This window comes from Sphaerulina musiva (genome assembly GCF_000320565.1).
Source record: "Sphaerulina musiva SO2202 unplaced genomic scaffold SEPMUscaffold_8, whole genome shotgun sequence".
Lineage (NCBI taxonomy): Eukaryota > Fungi > Ascomycota > Dothideomycetes > Mycosphaerellales > Mycosphaerellaceae > Sphaerulina > Sphaerulina musiva.
Window position 1 is genome coordinate 804,572 of NW_016017390.1, and position 15,389 is coordinate 819,960.

Genomic DNA, 15,389 nt, shown 5'->3' on the forward strand with positions numbered 1-15,389 from the left:
TTTTTTATTTTCTCGGGGTCATTATCCCGCCGTTTGCCTGACAAGATCTTTGAATCACTCTCAACCCGTCTGTAGTAGAAAGGTACATGTAGATTTGGTGATACTCGAAAACCAGTCCCTTCCTTCTAATTTATGAGGCTATTGTCTGCAACTGAAATTCTTGTTGATGACATCCCGCCTCCGTTCCATTTATCTACCCATATCTCATACAAAACTAGTCCATCATCCCCATCCCCATCATCGCCTCCCCCTCCCCCAACATCCCCAGCGGCTTCACCATCATCGCATCACCGCCCTCCACGCATTTCCTCCCCCTCTGACCTTCCTCCGCTCCCATCAACACATCTACCATCCTCACAATCGCCTCCATCTGCACTCCACCTCGCCAATCCGCATTTTCCCCCGACCACCCCACCCAATCGAAGCACGCGAGCGCTGCTCCAGGATATTCAGTGCCGTTGGGATACCAAATTGGACGAGAAGTGATGTTGTTGTTGTTGTTGTTGTTGTTGTTGTGGTCTCCTTCTTGCGCGACAGCAGCAGCTTGAGGAAACAGAAGAATTATATGGTTGGAATCAGCATATTGCACATATCCCGTATCGAGGATAAATTTGTAAGAAATGTGTGAGACGCTCATGGTGCAGCCGTGCAGGGCGATGTGGAGTTTACAGGGAATAGAGGAAGAAGAAGAGGAAGAAGAGAAATTGCAGCTGGAAGGAATGTAATAGTATCCAAAGTGAGCCAATCCTATCGCGCCAGTGGAATTCTCTTGAGCGTATTCGTGGAGTGTACCTGTTAGCGGACCAGAGTTTCTCCTGGGTTGGATGGTGTCGGTGCCATATAGCCATTTGAGCATTTCACCTACTCCGTCGTAGTTGCAGTTGGCGATGTAGGGACTGATGGAATCTGTGCATTGACTGGACTGTGAACCGGAGGGGTCGAAATCGGTAGGGAAGACATGTGCTGCATGTTCCAACTCGACGAATGTAATTTCCTCTGCAGGAATAAAAGCATACAGCTGCTTCTCCAACTGTCTCATCACCGAGGAGGCGACAACTTCGTCCAAAGCACCTGTTTGGAGATAAACTTTGCTCGAACGGAGATGCTCGATGGGATCGATTTGCCCCTCGAGGCTCCATTGCTGGATGTGGGCGATGGGTTTCTCGATGGACGGGGTGTGGTTGCCCATACAGGAGGTGTAGAAGTCTTGATCTCGAGCGCAGTCATATGGCCCTCCGGCGAAGACTGCAAAGCCAGAGAAGATGCTCGAGTAGGCGATGCCGAGTTGTGCGGCCATGAAGCCTCCGGCGCTGAAGCCCGAGACTGTGATTGCTGATGGGTCGATGTTGTACATGATCAGGCGGATGTTGTTCGGTTCGTCAGTGACTGACTTGTCCTCTGCATGAGAGATGGTGAGTTGGGACTTTGCTTTCCTGGTTTCCAACCTGTGGCGAGCTGTTGTGGTCTCTAGATGAAAGGATCAATAAGCATCTCAGTCACACAAGGAAGGATCTGCCGACATGTCATATCATATGTTGTGGCACCCATGGTTCACAAACATCTTCCATTGTCGGCGTCTTACAGTAACAACATCATATCGTACAGCTAGCCCGTTATTACTACCCTCCTACTCCTGCTGCTGCTGCTGCTCCTATTGCTGAGACAGCCTGCGGACTTGTAGGACTCATCTCAGAGACTACAACTGACCACGCAGGACGTTGCCACTCTTGATAAACAACGTCCAGATCAGTCCCACGCCCGTCAGGAATGACACTGAGCGGGCATTCGCTATGAGAATGATCGTGTTAGCCCAACTCACCGCCGAACACCACCCAGAACGGATGGGTCACAATCATGACTCGACTCACCAAGCGCATCCGTCGTGTTATTAATGTACAACAAGTTGTACGCGACCCGGCTGGCGAGGTAGCCACCAGTCAGAGCATTCAGCGTCCAATTGTCCAGTCTGGCCATGTTCCCCGCAACGACCGCGGCAGCGAAGAGACCGATGTTCTCAAAGCCATTCTGTTGAGCGCCCTCGGCACGCACGATACGTTCTTTTGTGGCTAGCGAGGGTGTTAGTGAAGGAATGACTACACAGACTCTCTCGCTCTGAACCTGGATGGAGGCTGATTACCTTTGTCGATACTCTGATCGGCATGCGACTCCTTCGTGTACGCTCGAGGGCTCTTGTTGTCAAACTTTCCGAGACTTGCAGCATAAAAGTGCGGCGCAATGCTCAGCACCCAGGCGGCGGGGATGGTGTACAACGACTGGAGAAGGTATTGCCTGTTAGTACGTAGGTACTTTGCTGCACTACGTGTACTCTTGATGGCGCGGGTTGAGCACTCACATAGTTGCGGGTCAGATCGAAAGCTGAGGCTGCCATTTTTGCGGTATAGATATTTATAAAGATATTCTTCGTAATTATTGTACCTAGGAGGTAAGTGTGATGTGTCTGTAGATGGATGGACTAAGGACGAAGGATCTGTAAGTAAACAAACGTATGTGCGATTATATCATTATTCCCTCCCTCGACGGCATCGCTGCCATTGGCAGTGACGTAAGTGTCACTTTGTACTGGCGATATGGAATTCTTTGTACCTCGTTGCCGCTTTAGCCCTGCCGCGCCTTTAGTCCCGTCGTTCACTGCATGTAGAGAACGAAAACGACACAAGGTAGATATCAACTGGATGTGGGCATGTTGGAGAGCATTTTGAAAGGAAATGAAAGGAGGTTTAGTAGCTTACTTTCAAGCATTTGATAGAAGGCATATACAGGTATGCTATGACCTACTACTCCATTTCAGGAGTGATGATATTGCTTCTGCCGCCATCTATCAGCACATCTCTCAAGGTCTCACAGCTTTTGATCCTGATGTCAACAAAGCTTTCGGGGCTGTAAAAAGCCGTATGGCATGTCAGCACCATCCTGCCTTCTAACCATGGCTCCTTATTGCGGTACGCCTGTATCAAAGAGTGAACCCGGTCTTCGGGTATGGGCTCTTCTGGCAAGACATCCAGTGCAGCACCAGATATGATGTCCTCCTTCAGACAACGTTCCACGCCGTCGAGGTTCAATACCTCTCCTCGCGATGTATTCACGAGGACAGCGCCCTTGGGAAGCAGCGATAGCAGCTCATAGTCTATGGAGTTGCGAGTCTCCCTTGTGCATGGGCTATGCAAGCTCAGCACGTTGCTTCTGCGAAAGAGCTCCTTGATGTCCTTTGTACGTTCGATATCCAAGCTCTTGTCCACGCCATTGGCCAAGTACGGGTCGTAGAATAGTACTTTAAACCCGAACGCTTTTGCTCGCAGTGCAGTAGCAGTTCCAATGCGTCCGAGACCAAATACGCCAAAGGTCGATCGCTGTAGGCGTGCCACCAAGGGCGTTTCAATCGGCATCCAGGGATCGGGCGGGCTGGCTCGCTGTCTCTCATTGTGAAGAAGTATGCCTCGCCGCATCGACAACATCAAGCCGATAGCGTGATCTGCGATTTCTGCAGTACCATAATCTGGTACGTTGCATACGGTGACCCCTCTGCTGGCCAGAGCAGATCGATCAAGCCGGTCGTAGCCCACACCCATTCGAACGATACTGCTCACTCTCAGCGGCCCAGATCGACATGTGTGTGTGTTGCTCTCCCCTAGCTGGCCAGGATACTCACACCTTCAGCTTCGGGAACAGGGCCAGATCAGACTCGTTGAATCCTATCTTCAGCACCATAATGCCATCTATCCTCTTGCGAAGGTCTTCCGGTATGGCAGACCATGGCTGGGACTCTGGCGTTCCTGTGGGCCACAGCCCGGTCGATACAAACTCGAGCTTGTATTGCTGACCAGGACGAGGAGCGAAGATTTGCTGTTCGATCGAGTCGTCCTGCGGCGATGATGATTAAGTGTATGGTCTATTAGCCACCAGCATGGTAGATGCATACTGGATAAAGCCCGTCCGCTTGAATGATGGTGAAGGTCGGCATCTCTGCTGACATGGCTGCTGCTGTCATCCTGGCCTACAATGATGTATAGATAGTGTGAACTCAGCTGGGTCCTGTCTATACCAGCTGTCACACCAGAGAAGTAGTCAAGATACTGTACATGTACCTATCTATCGGCTTCGCCTACTTTGCCCGCGGTTCCTTTCGGTTACTGTATGCACTCTAGTTATTAGGAGGTATTAACTGCATCGGCGACGACTGAGTACGGAGCCCCACACCGGGCAACAGGCCATATATGTAACCTCAGGCTGCCATCCCCAGTCTTCCACTGATGAGTCGCGGTGCACTTCCCAAAGCCACTAACTTACTTTAGTGGGGGTCGCAACTCGCAACAGCATTTCGCTCCAGCTGCCATCTTCAACAACAAACACCAACAACAAGCCCTTTTCCTCACCACATCGTCCCTGTGGTGCCTCCAACTTTGCACTCCCCCAACCCCCCACCCCTCTATCACCCCGAACCGAAGTCTGCCCCTAGAACGCCCTCGTCGACGAGATATGAGCTGATCTGACGGTGGAGAAGGACGGAACTGCGCAACCTGCGAAACTTCTCGGCCTTGGCTGCTCCATGGCCAATATGACGGTCAATGAGGCCTTTGCACCGGTGCTCTCCGCCCTGGCCGTGATGTCCAGTGGCGCGGACAAGACGCAAAAGACACAGGCACACAACTACTTGGAGCAGTTCCAAAAATCACAGGAGGCCTGGACCCACACATTCTCGATTCTGCAGTCATCACAGTCCACCGATGAGGCGAAGCTGTTCGCTGCAACAACGTTGAAGGGAAAGGTAAGGTAAGAGCACTAGCGAGGCGTCAAGGGAGCAGAGTTGACTAAAGGCCGATGCACAGATAATCTTCGACTTTCACCAAATCCCGCGAGACTCATGGCCGCAACTCCGAGACACGCTGCTAGGAGTGGTTGCGCAGTACGCAAAGGGCCCAAAGCCCATTCGGACGCAACTGTGTGTCTGTTTGGCCAATCTGGCCATACTCATGCTGGACTGGAAAGACGTGCTGCAGACGGTGGTGAGCACTCTGGGCGGTGACCAGTCTGGCATTGCCTGCGTGCTAGAGTTCCTTCACGTGCTCCCCGAGGAGGTGACAGAAGGGCGCAAGATCAACCTGGCCGAGGAAGAGCTGAGGGAGCGACAAGTGGAGCTGCTGGAGATGAATGGACCGCATGTTCTGCAATTGCTGGTGCAATACTCGCAGTCTTCGCCAGAGGCAGCCAAGAACCCGCAACTCATGGAATGCATAACATCCTGGATCAGGGAAGTGCCGCTGAGCGATATCGTTCGCTCTCCTCTCATGGGCGTGATCATGGCCGCAATACAGGCGGATTCGTCATTCGACGCAGCGGTGGAGACGTTGTGCGGTATCTTCAAAGAGACGAGAGAAGTGGACGAGAACCTGGACACCATCAAGGTACTTTACCCGCAACTGGCGAGTCTAGCCCCCCGAATCGCCGCTGCTTCAGAGGAAGAGGACTGGGAGACATTTAAAGGTGTAACAAGAGTGTTTGCAGAAGCAGGCGAGGCGTGGTGCGTACTGGTTGCCCGCGATCCTGTGCAATTCAAAGCTCTGGTGGAAGCTGTATTGGAATGTTGCCGCCGCGACAAGGAACGCGAGGCTCTTAGTCAGACCTTCAACTTCTGGTACGAGCTCAAGCAGTACATCACTCTCGAACGCTATATGGAGGCGCGAGTGCAGATGGTCGACATCTACTCCCAGCTAGTGGACATCATGATCTCTCATCTGCAGTATCCTTACGGTGAGAACGGAAACGACTCGGACCTGTTCGACGGCGACCGAGAAGCAGAAGACCGGTTCCGCGAGTTCAGACATCAGCTTGGAGATGTGCTCAAAGACTGCTGCGAGGTCATTGGCGTCACCGATTGTCTTACGAAGAGCTACCTGCTGATCGAGAAATGGGTCGAGGAGTTCGGTGCACAGGCACAAAACGGCAAGGTCCCACATTGGCAAAGACTGGAGGCGCCATTGTTTAGCATGCGAGCCATGGGCCGTCAAGTACCGTCGGACGAGAACATAATGCTGCCACGCCTCATTCCACTCATTGTGCAGATTCCTGATCAGGAGAAAGTGCGTTTCCAGGCCGTGATGGCACTGGGACGATATACGGAATGGACAGCACAGCACCCGGATACCCTGCAGGATCAACTGAATTTCATCATGGGCGCCTTCTCACACCCTTCGAAGGAAGTGATACGAGCGGCGGCTCTCAGCTTCAAGTTCTTCTGCAACGACTGCGCGGAGCTACTCAAGGGCTACATGCCTCAGATACAGCAATTCTACGAGGCGAATCTAGATGCACTTCCGTCAACCAGTCAAGAGGAGACCACTGAGGGCGTGGCTTCCGTCCTGGCCAGGCAACCACTGGACAGCCTCTACCCGAACATGAAACTGTGCTGCGATCCGATCGTTCAGCGGCTCATGACCATGGCCCAGAACGCTACTGAAAAGGAGCAGAAGTTGGCAATAGCAGATCTGTTAAACCTCCTGACAATATTCGTGCAATGGGTCACGCCATATGTCGGACCTGCAGACCCCAATCCTGCCGTCCAGTACTGTCAGGAGATCTTCCCGGTCCTGGCCACTATCTGCGAGACCTTCATCACCTTTGTCCCCATCGTGGAGCGTGTGTGCCGGTGCTGGCGGTATATGGTTCTCTCATATCGTATCCATTCCGCGCCTCTGCTGCCTGGACTTGCAGAAAGACTCTCACAAGGTTTCGCCACGAGCCGTCAAGGCTGTTTCTTGTGGGCGACGGATAGCATCATTCGCGAATTTTCGGACGAGAGTGAATACGTGTCGCGTCAGACCACCGATCAGATTTATGCCTTTTACGAGCAGCAAGCGACTGCCTTCTTACGGGCACTCAACGATCTCGCTCCCGAGGAAGTGCCCGACGTCATCGAAGACTTCTTCCGATTGTCCACTGATGTGCTGCTCTACCATCCCAACAAGATCATCGCGTCCGACCTGATGGGTACCATCCTTCGGGCTGCGACGACATCGCTGACACTGCTCAAGGAAGAGCCCCTGATTGCCACGCTTCACTTTCTCCGAGATTTCTTGGCGCATGGTGGCGAGGATGCACCTTCTCCAGCGTTCAATGCCACCGACGGCACCTATAACAATCGGCCAAATCCACCACAGATTCAGCAGACAGTCAAGGCATTGATCGGCGCCACGGGCGAAGAGCTGACGCAACGCTGTATGACAGGGATGATGTACACTTTCCCGCCGGACTGCTTTCCCGACGCTTCGGGTGTCCTGCTTGCTCTCTTCCACCTGATGCCTCGAGAGACAGCGGAGTGGGTTGGCAAGACGGTTGGCATGCTTCCGGCGGGATCCATCGCTCCCCAGGAGCAAGAGCGTCTTTTGAGGAACATTGGTCAACGCATCGACAATGGAGAGACTCGGAAGATCCGAGTTCTTCTGCAAGACTTTACGAACGGATACAGGCGGCGCAATGTGGCCCCTCGCGAGGGGCTCGGCCGGTTGGAAGCGACCAAGTTTAAATTCACTGGCTAGAAGTCAGAGGGAAAGCGGCGTTCGTTGGTGATGCCGGTTGCAGCGGTTGCAGGCTCCGCTGTGTGTGAGAAGAGGGGTCGTGTCATCACAGAAGATGTTAGACATGATGACCAAGACCCGAATGGTCTTGTGTGATATTGTAGAGAGTATTGGCCATTATTGCTTCGAAGGGGCAGCCGCAAGACGCGCATTGGAGGGATCATGGAACGTATAGCATGCCGCGGCATCAGGGTGTGGTCCGAGTATATCTCACTGTCTGACTCTAGGTACTACACAGTAGCGACTGAGTATGTAGGAGTAATCAAGCCGCATAACAGGATATTGTTCACTATCTGAATCCAGAAGGCATCCCGCGGCGAGGAACAGACGGACTGTACAGGACAGGACAAGACAGGACCGTACGGTACTTGCCCAATGTCATCATCATCATCATCATCATAATCACACTCATCACACTAATCACAGAGTACTAGCCTCAGGTAGGTACTAGGTACTAGGCATGAGGTGTGTAGGTTGTGTAGGTCGGTCTGGCCCCCTTCGTTCCCACCTCGTTTCCTTAGGTCAGTTCTTACTTCCCGTCTTCTTCTTCTTCTTCTTCTTCATCTAAGTTCTAGGCTGTAATGAACATGGTATAAAATGTTTGTTAAGCAGAGTCAAAGTTTACGAGTCGTTTGCGAGTGTTTGTTTTGAGATGATGAGATCAGGTAGGAGGTAAGGTACGGTAAGTTCTAACTTCAACTAAACTGAACTAACCGGTTTAGGGACTTGCAGCTTACTGCGATCGGTGGTTGCACGCAAGGGGGTACCTCCATCCTAGGGGGCACTTCCATTTTTTTTATACTTTTTCATTTAGTGTTTTGGTGTTAGGGGTTCGGTAGGTAGGGCTCACTGCTGCAGTTACTTCTATCACTCACTCACTCACTCACTTTTACAGTTTTTACTTACTAGGAGGGTAGGTATACTGGGTAAGGTACCTACCTATCTTGTACAAGGTAAGGTAAACTTGGTAAAGTATATACTGTAGGTACATACATACTTGCCGAGAGCAAGCATTCGAAGCAACCGTATATGCTTTTTGGGGGGCAAGGGGGAGAGGAGAAGGGGAGGAAGTTGTTCGATTGTTCGTTCTATTTTTCTTCTTTTTACGGTAAGTTTCTAGTTTTTTTCTGGAGATGATTTTGACTTTTTAGTTTTTAATGGAATGTTCAATTATCAATGATTCAATGTTTGTTCTAGGGATCGTAAATTCGTAATACTCTAATAGATGACGTTGCGGGCATTGATTGATTGATTGATTGATTGATTGATTCTATTCTATATGTACCAGAGGTATATATACATGTATGGTAGAGGCGGGTTTTATATTTTTGTTGTTACTAACTACATGTATTGGATATAGGAGGTTGCAGTCGCATCGTTCCGCAAATTCATAAACGACCATCATCATCATCATCATCTCACTCACATGTATAGGGGGGGGGGGGCATGCTTTTACTCCATCTGTTCACTGCCAAGCAACCTAGCACTGCCTAACCTAGGTGTGCTTCCGCGGTCGCCCCCTTGCAATATCTTGATTCGGACGAAATACGCGAAGCCAGAGGCCATCTCACAATCCCGGCTTCATCATCACTCATCATCATCCCTTCCTTCTCGGATCGAAACGCAAAAAGAAAGAATTGTTCGATGATACACCATACCGCAAGGGGATATCGCAAACTACCTACTACATACATGTACCTCCTACCTCCTAAAGTGATGTAACCTTCCCCGACAACAACATCTGACTGGATACCCAACTTGAGGACGCTAATTCTTTGTCAATTGAGCCGGCTTGTGCGATGTCCGAATTGAGCATTTTCCTATTTTTTCTTATTTTCTTTCTCTTTTTCTATAATAAAGCTCTTACATCAGATTTTCAACGGTTTTTTCCTTTTTTGCTCTTTACAGTCTACACAAGGATCGCGAGAGCCTTTCCGGTATGGCCGCGCCGTATTCACCTTTTTTTGGGGGGCCCTCAAGGATGTTTTTAGTTGAACTAGTAGACGACGGATAATGGTGATGATGATGATGATGATGATGATGTCTGGTCCGTTCCCAAGAGCGAAGGAAAAGAAACGATGTGATTTGCGGAATCATGGTGGCGAGCTAGTTGAATGTCGATTTCTTGGTCAAGTCCATTGTCCATATTGAGACTTGGGAGGCGAGCTCTTTGAACTCTTCCCAGGTTTTGGGCCTGGATGACTAGTTTCTGCGCCGTTCGGTACCGGAGGACGGACTGACTACCTGATCCACAGACCTGATTACTGAATCACTCAACGATGTTGATGGGCGTGAAAGTTCTCGTATAGAGAGAATTGACCGGGAATTTACAATTGTTCCACCAGTGAGTGATGATATGCCTTTTACACTTTTTCATTCATAACTGTTCTGAGGGTTGATATACTATTACTGACTATAGGATGATGGTGTACTCACTCACTCATCAACCACTCACTAGAGTAAAGTAGTAACTACCTACATGTAGTGTTCACGGCATATGCTATTCATACCTACGCCCAAGGGGAAAGTGGCAGTCAAGTTAGGGCTTTTCCGGCACTCGGAACTTTGGGGAGAAGCTGACGAAGGCTGTGATGAGAAGGCTGAGAGAACACCCTTCCATCATACTGTACCTTTTCCTTCCCTGTTCCATGTTTGTCATGTGTGCGTGTCAAAAGACAGGGTGGCGCCACCCCTTTGTGATGAAACGACATGTTTTTAATGTTTCTCTCCTCCCAGAGTCAAGGTAGACCGTTGATGAGATGATGAGATGATGATGAATGATGAATGATGATTGTCTCTCCGAACACGGGAACTAGTGGAAGTTCGCGGTTCATGCGATGCAGCATCCTCTTCGAGTATCGTCGTGTCACCAATAAAATAAAAAAATAAAAAAATATCATTAATTACCCAGGTAGGTAGGTAGGTAGGTACCGGTAGGTAAGGTATACAGTAAGGTACACATACATGTCATTTTAACAGGCAGGCTGGTTGCTGCCATGTGCATGTTGCTCATGGATATACTGTATTGAGTATAAGGACGCTTCCATGTGGCATCCATACGAGATGCAGCCGAGCCTACCAACTTGCCACCAAACATCCTGGACCAAAACACACTCTCCTGGGAGTCCTTGATGACACACGATTGCTGCGTATTGTTCGGACACTAGTGGATGTTCTTCAAATCAATAGCGTCACTTTCCTTTTCGAGAGTGAGCATGAAGAACTTTCAACTTTCTCGCTCACTTACTCACTCCCTCTCTTACATTTTGGCTTCCAACATGGGTATTTGCAGAGAATGCTGGCGCTGGACTGGGCTGGGCTGGGCTGGGTAGGGTGGATACGTACTCGAACAGAGGGCGGTCTACTAGCTTTTTGAGGTCGTATTTTGAGTGAGACACAGATGTTTTTTTCTTCTTCTTTTTGCACAGACTCCACTCGGGCTACTTTTTTTCAATATATTGATTCTCATGACCTGACTCGACTCGGCTCACTCTATCAATCATGCTTTTCTGAGAGCGCCGGGACTGGGTTTGCTGACTGCGTGGAAAATTGTACTGTATAAGGTACACATCACTCTTGTGCCCAACCTGAATACCTACTGAGGTGCCTACTATCCGTCGAGACGGAGATTATAGAACCTGGCACTCAGTTTTGTGGCATTCGCCACTATACTCGACCAGCGAGGAAAGTTGTAAAGAAAAAAGAAACAGACAAAACGCAAAGAAGATTGGAAGATGCCATACCGTCCCAACGGGTCTCAATCCCATGTTACATCGTTCGACCTGCTATTATACGTATCCAAGACGCTCTCGGGATCAAAGTCAAGGTGACATCCGTATTCCTTCAAACCGGACTCCGTATAAAGCATCGAGAAGAGTCTCCTTCTCTCTCTCTCACTCTGTGCCCCTGTTTGGACATGTTCGTAATGCTGATGATGATACAAACTCATCTCGGGCATTTGGGTATATTGCCCGGGCATGTATTGAACAACAGGTAGATTGATTGTTCAGAGTCGTCGTTTGTGTGTGTACGTACTAGACATCGACACCATCGAGCCAGCGCATATGGAACAACAGTATCTATCCCACGAGGCGGTAAGATAGGCAGTCTTCAAAACACGACACGAGTAAGTTTTCCTGCGTGCGGCACAGGTAATTAATTGGTAATGAATCACCGGACCTTTCTCCGACAGCGCTTCCTGCCTCTCGCTTGAACCGAGAGAGATTCGCGTCAGTGTCAACAAAGTTCCCTGCTCCGTTTACAGGTACAGGTACCATTCATTCACTACCTTACGCGTCCACCATGGTGTCGCCCACAAAGGAAAATATCAATGACGCGAACGCTGCAAATCGCTTGGAGTTTGTGAAGCAGACGGTCGCTGAGACGTTTGGATTCCAGGTATGGATGTTATGCATTTCCGTCAGCACGTGTTTTTCGTCAGGTAACCTCCCAATCATTTGATATGTACCTACCTTACTCACCCATCACTCTCGCAAACAAACAAACAGGTACTAAAAGTCACTCCCATCGCCTATGAAGAAGACTTTCCCTTTCCCTACAACAACTTCGTCTTTGCCGTACACATCAATCGGGAATCCACTCCGTCAAAAGAAACTCTCCGAGCCAAACAGCCAGGCTGTCAAACCATTCCCGTCGACGAGGAGACTTTTATCTGTCGTATTCCCAACCCACTCTCGGGATACAACGACAAAGTCCGAGTGCAGAATGAAGTCGCAGCCCTCTCGTTGGCGCGTGAGGCTTTGCAGCCGTCTCTGCTGAGCCATCTCGTTCCGCGCGTCTACGGATGGGCGTCGGCTGAGAATGGTGGCTACGGGTGGATTTTACAGCAGTACATGTCTGGAACTGGCCCGTTGGCGGAATTTTCGTCTTGGAGCGAAGAGGATAAAGCGAATATTCTGGATCAGATGGCGGATGTTTTGGCTTGCTTGCAACGTTTTCAATTGCCGAGTACGATTGATCGATATGGAGGGGTGGGGTTTGATGCAGAGGGGAATTATGTCAATACTGCTCTCAGCATGTACGATGCTGGACCATTTGAAACGTATCCGGAGTTGCTGCGCGCTACTATCACGTCTAAGCTCATCAAGGCAGACGGCGATTCTCGAGTTCGAGGATGGAGAGATAATGGCATTCGTGCTCGACTTGATGAATTCTTGAATCGTGGACTTCCTACACTTCTTCAAGGCGTAGCCTCTCTCGACAAAGTCCTCGTCCACGCAGACTTTTGTAAGATATCTCCACCAATCCTTCAAAAAAGAAGACCTCAGAAGAGGAGGAAGAAGAAGAAGAAGAGGAAGAGGAAGAGGAAGAGGAAAGCACACTTTCGCTAACAAACCAAACCCCTCTCCACAGCTCTCGACAACATTCTCTACGACCAATCCAGCAAAAAACTAACCGCCATCTTCGACTTCGATTTCGCCCACATCAGCTCCGTCGCAGACGAATTTTTCCGATCTCTCGGCCACGACATTGGTCGTTTTCCCTGCATCCGAGATGAAATCCCCGAAGAGTTGCAACTCCATCAAGCCATGCTTCACGGTTTCCCGCAACCTTTGCCGACGAATACGACAGACGAGGTGGATTGGATCGCTGCCAAGGCGTGGGACGATGCTATTGCAGTTCGCGGTGTGCAGCGGCCTGCTACACTTCCTTCTATGGATCTGGTTTCGGACTTGTTTTGGTTGTCGTCGCGGATTTTGCCGTTTCGATTGTGTAATGAGGTCGTGGTGGGGAATAGTACGGAAGAACAGCTCGCGTTGCGGAAGACGGATGGGGAAGCGTTGCTGAGCAAATTTTTGAGTGATTATGGATTTTGAATTTTTTGCGTCTGTCGTGTGCACATGGCTTGGTGAGGGAGCTCTTCTCGTCATTTTACCTACCTCAGGTAGGCGAGGGACATAAGCAGGAAGCAGTTCGCGTAAGGCAGAGATGCCGTGCACCACCGAAGCGCTAGTAATCATCTAGCGTCAACTACCAACGGCTCAAGGTGTCTACCAGGTACGGTATGATTTCATGCTTGATGGACGTTTCACATGTTCAGTACGGTCAGGTACATATACCTCCTAGTGGCGTGAGCACTTCCTTTTACACATCCAGCCTCTCGATCACAATCGCAGAAGCACCACCACCACCATTGCAGATGCCAGCAACACCAACCTTGCCCTTCTTCTCGCGCAAGACTCCGAGTAAAGTCGACACAATCCGAGCCCCAGAGGCACCAAGTGGATGACCCAATGCGACCGCACCACCGTGCAGATTCACCTTGTCTTCCGTCACGCCCAGCAATTTCATGTTGGCCAATGCAACAACGGAGAAGGCCTCGTTGATTTCAAATGCATCCACGTCTTCCTGCTTAATGCCCGCGTGCTTCAATGCCTTGGGCACTGCAAGCGCAGGTGCGGTGGTGAATTTGGATGGGTTCTGAGCGGCGTCGCCCCAGCCGAGGATTTTGGCAATGGGTTTGAGGCCATGCTTCTGTACATACTCTTCGCTTGCGAGCACCGTCGCTGCCGCTCCGTCTGATAGAGGCGAGGCGTTGGCAGCTGTCACGGTGCCGTCCTTCTTGAATGCGGACCGCAGCTTTCTCGTTCCTTCCTCGTTGAACTTTTTGGGTTCGTCGTCTTGGTCAATCACCGTATCCGGCTTGCCTGAAGAAGCACTATTAGCCATGTGTCCGCCGCATCGAACTTCCTGCAAGTTGCAGACTGAGAAAGCATGTATTCTCGTCTGCCATCACTGCATGCGTGTCCCTCACTCACCTCGTGTGCCCTTGATCGTCACTGGTGTGATCTCCTCCTTGAAAAATCCACTCTCGGCGGCGGCAATCGCTTTCTTGTAGCTCCTGATCGCATATTCATCCTGGTCTTCTCTGTTGAATCCGTGGTCATCTGCACACTCTTCACCCTGCAGACCCATATGCTCATTCTTGTAGACATCGGTCAAGCCATCCTTCAGCACACCATCAACGAGCGTCTGATCGCCGAACTTGGCGCCGTTTCGAAGAGTCTGCAGATAATGTGGGGTGTTCGACATGCTCTCTGTTCCGCCAGCGACGACCACATCCGCCTCGCCGGTCAGAATGGTCGCGGCAGCCAAGGACATGGCCTTGATGGACGACGCGCAGACCTTGTTAATCGTCGTTGCCTCAGTGGACTCGGGAAGACCAGCGAAGATTGTGCATTGTCGGGCCGGATTCTGACCCAGGTTGGCCTGGAGAACATTGCCAAAGAACACCTCTTGCACGTCCTCGGGCTTAATGCCGGCTCGCTCCACTGCAGCCTTGATTGCGGTGGCGCCAAGCTGAATAGCCGTCTGCGAGCTCAAGGAGCCTTGAAAAGCTCCCACGGGAGTGCGAGTCGCCGACAGGATGTATACTGGTTTTGGGGGGGCCATCGTGGTGGTGGTGATCGTGGTCGGGGGCGTACGAGGGGGAAGCAGATCGAAGGTCGTGTAGGTCTAGCTGTGGTGGTTGAAAGTGGACAGATGATGAAGAGAAGAGAAGAGGACAATGGCTTCTTTCAACAATTTTTTTTAATTGCACACGATATCGTACCATACCATCCCACCGATCCAAACAATCGCAAGGGTCTGACGCGAGGGTCCAAGCTCCCTCCCAGTCGCGTTCCTGCGGCGGGGTGACGGATCGCGGCCCGTCTTTGCTTCCGCTCCGCCTCTCCATTCGCGAAAAAGTCCGGTCCATGATCGCGTGCATGTTTGTATGTGTGTCGCGACAGCGCCGACATCACCAACCCGTCGTATCTCTCACCCTTTCGCATTACA

At 50.6% G+C, this 15,389-nt stretch overlaps 7 protein-coding genes across 7 annotated transcripts; 2 read left to right on the top strand and 5 right to left on the bottom strand.

The window, feature by feature from the left end:
• Nucleotides 1-21: 21 nt before the first annotated feature.
• On the bottom strand, nt 22-1,354 carry SEPMUDRAFT_143246 (uncharacterized protein; the record flags this gene model as incomplete). The annotated part of the gene is made up of 2 exons (XM_016903036.1): nt 22-37; nt 342-1,354. The coding sequence occupies 2 exons, from the start codon at nt 1,352-1,354 to the stop codon at nt 22-24; spliced, it is 1,029 nt and encodes a 342-aa protein (XP_016758709.1).
• Nucleotides 1,355-1,548: 194 nt separating this feature from the next.
• On the bottom strand, nt 1,549-3,994 carry SEPMUDRAFT_150644 (phosphoglycerate dehydrogenase; the record flags this gene model as incomplete). Its single annotated transcript, XM_016906307.1, has 8 exons — nt 1,549-1,788; nt 1,869-2,066; nt 2,138-2,273; nt 2,354-2,473; nt 2,605-2,622; nt 2,751-3,597; nt 3,668-3,879; nt 3,938-3,994. 3 exons carry the CDS (start codon nt 3,989-3,991, stop codon nt 2,796-2,798), a joined length of 1,068 nt encoding a protein of 355 aa, XP_016758710.1. The 3' UTR covers nt 1,549-1,788; nt 1,869-2,066; nt 2,138-2,273; nt 2,354-2,473; nt 2,605-2,622; nt 2,751-2,795.
• On the bottom strand, nt 1,697-2,389 carry SEPMUDRAFT_49896 (uncharacterized protein; the record flags this gene model as incomplete). The annotated part of the gene is made up of 4 exons (XM_016909139.1): nt 1,697-1,788; nt 1,869-2,066; nt 2,138-2,273; nt 2,354-2,389. 4 exons carry the CDS (start codon nt 2,387-2,389, stop codon nt 1,697-1,699), a joined length of 462 nt encoding a protein of 153 aa, XP_016758711.1.
• Nucleotides 3,995-4,377: 383 nt separating the features above from the next.
• On the top strand, nt 4,378-7,867 carry SEPMUDRAFT_150645 (mRNA transport regulator). The gene is made up of 2 exons (XM_016906308.1): nt 4,378-4,783; nt 4,845-7,867. The coding sequence occupies exons 1-2, from the start codon at nt 4,565-4,567 to the stop codon at nt 7,548-7,550; spliced, it is 2,925 nt and encodes a 974-aa protein (XP_016758712.1). The 5' UTR covers nt 4,378-4,564; the 3' UTR covers nt 7,551-7,867.
• A 1,718-nt stretch (nt 7,868-9,585) lies between these two features.
• On the bottom strand, nt 9,586-11,092 carry SEPMUDRAFT_109879 (uncharacterized protein; the record flags this gene model as incomplete). The annotated part of the gene is made up of 7 exons (XM_016900812.1): nt 9,586-9,846; nt 10,045-10,064; nt 10,100-10,175; nt 10,220-10,230; nt 10,554-10,752; nt 10,841-11,029; nt 11,081-11,092. The coding sequence occupies 7 exons, from the start codon at nt 11,090-11,092 to the stop codon at nt 9,586-9,588; spliced, it is 768 nt and encodes a 255-aa protein (XP_016758713.1).
• Nucleotides 11,093-11,846: 754 nt separating this feature from the next.
• On the top strand, nt 11,847-15,077 carry SEPMUDRAFT_157771 (uncharacterized protein). The gene is made up of 4 exons (XM_016907751.1): nt 11,847-11,987; nt 12,098-12,836; nt 12,963-14,257; nt 14,369-15,077. The coding sequence occupies exons 1-3, from the start codon at nt 11,892-11,894 to the stop codon at nt 13,424-13,426; spliced, it is 1,299 nt and encodes a 432-aa protein (XP_016758714.1). The 5' UTR covers nt 11,847-11,891; the 3' UTR covers nt 13,427-14,257; nt 14,369-15,077.
• SEPMUDRAFT_49789 (thiolase) lies at nt 13,695-15,002 on the bottom strand (the record flags this gene model as incomplete). The annotated part of the gene is made up of 2 exons (XM_016909132.1): nt 13,695-14,257; nt 14,369-15,002. The coding sequence occupies 2 exons, from the start codon at nt 15,000-15,002 to the stop codon at nt 13,695-13,697; spliced, it is 1,197 nt and encodes a 398-aa protein (XP_016758715.1).
• Nucleotides 15,078-15,389: the final 312 nt, after the last annotated feature.

Coding starts and splice junctions, on each gene's coding strand:
- SEPMUDRAFT_157771 (XM_016907751.1), top strand. CDS start 11,892: ATGGTGTCGCCCACAAAGGAAAATATCAATGACGCGAACGCTGCAAAT. Junction 11,988..12,097: donor CTGAGACGTTTGGATTCCAG/GTATGGATGTTA, acceptor ACAAACAAACAG/GTACTAAAAGTCACTCCCAT. Junction 12,837..12,962: donor CCTCGTCCACGCAGACTTTT/GTAAGATATCTC, acceptor CCCTCTCCACAG/CTCTCGACAACATTCTCTAC.
- SEPMUDRAFT_150645 (XM_016906308.1), top strand. CDS start 4,565: ATGGCCAATATGACGGTCAATGAGGCCTTTGCACCGGTGCTCTCCGCC. Junction 4,784..4,844: donor CAACAACGTTGAAGGGAAAG/GTAAGGTAAGAG, acceptor GCCGATGCACAG/ATAATCTTCGACTTTCACCA.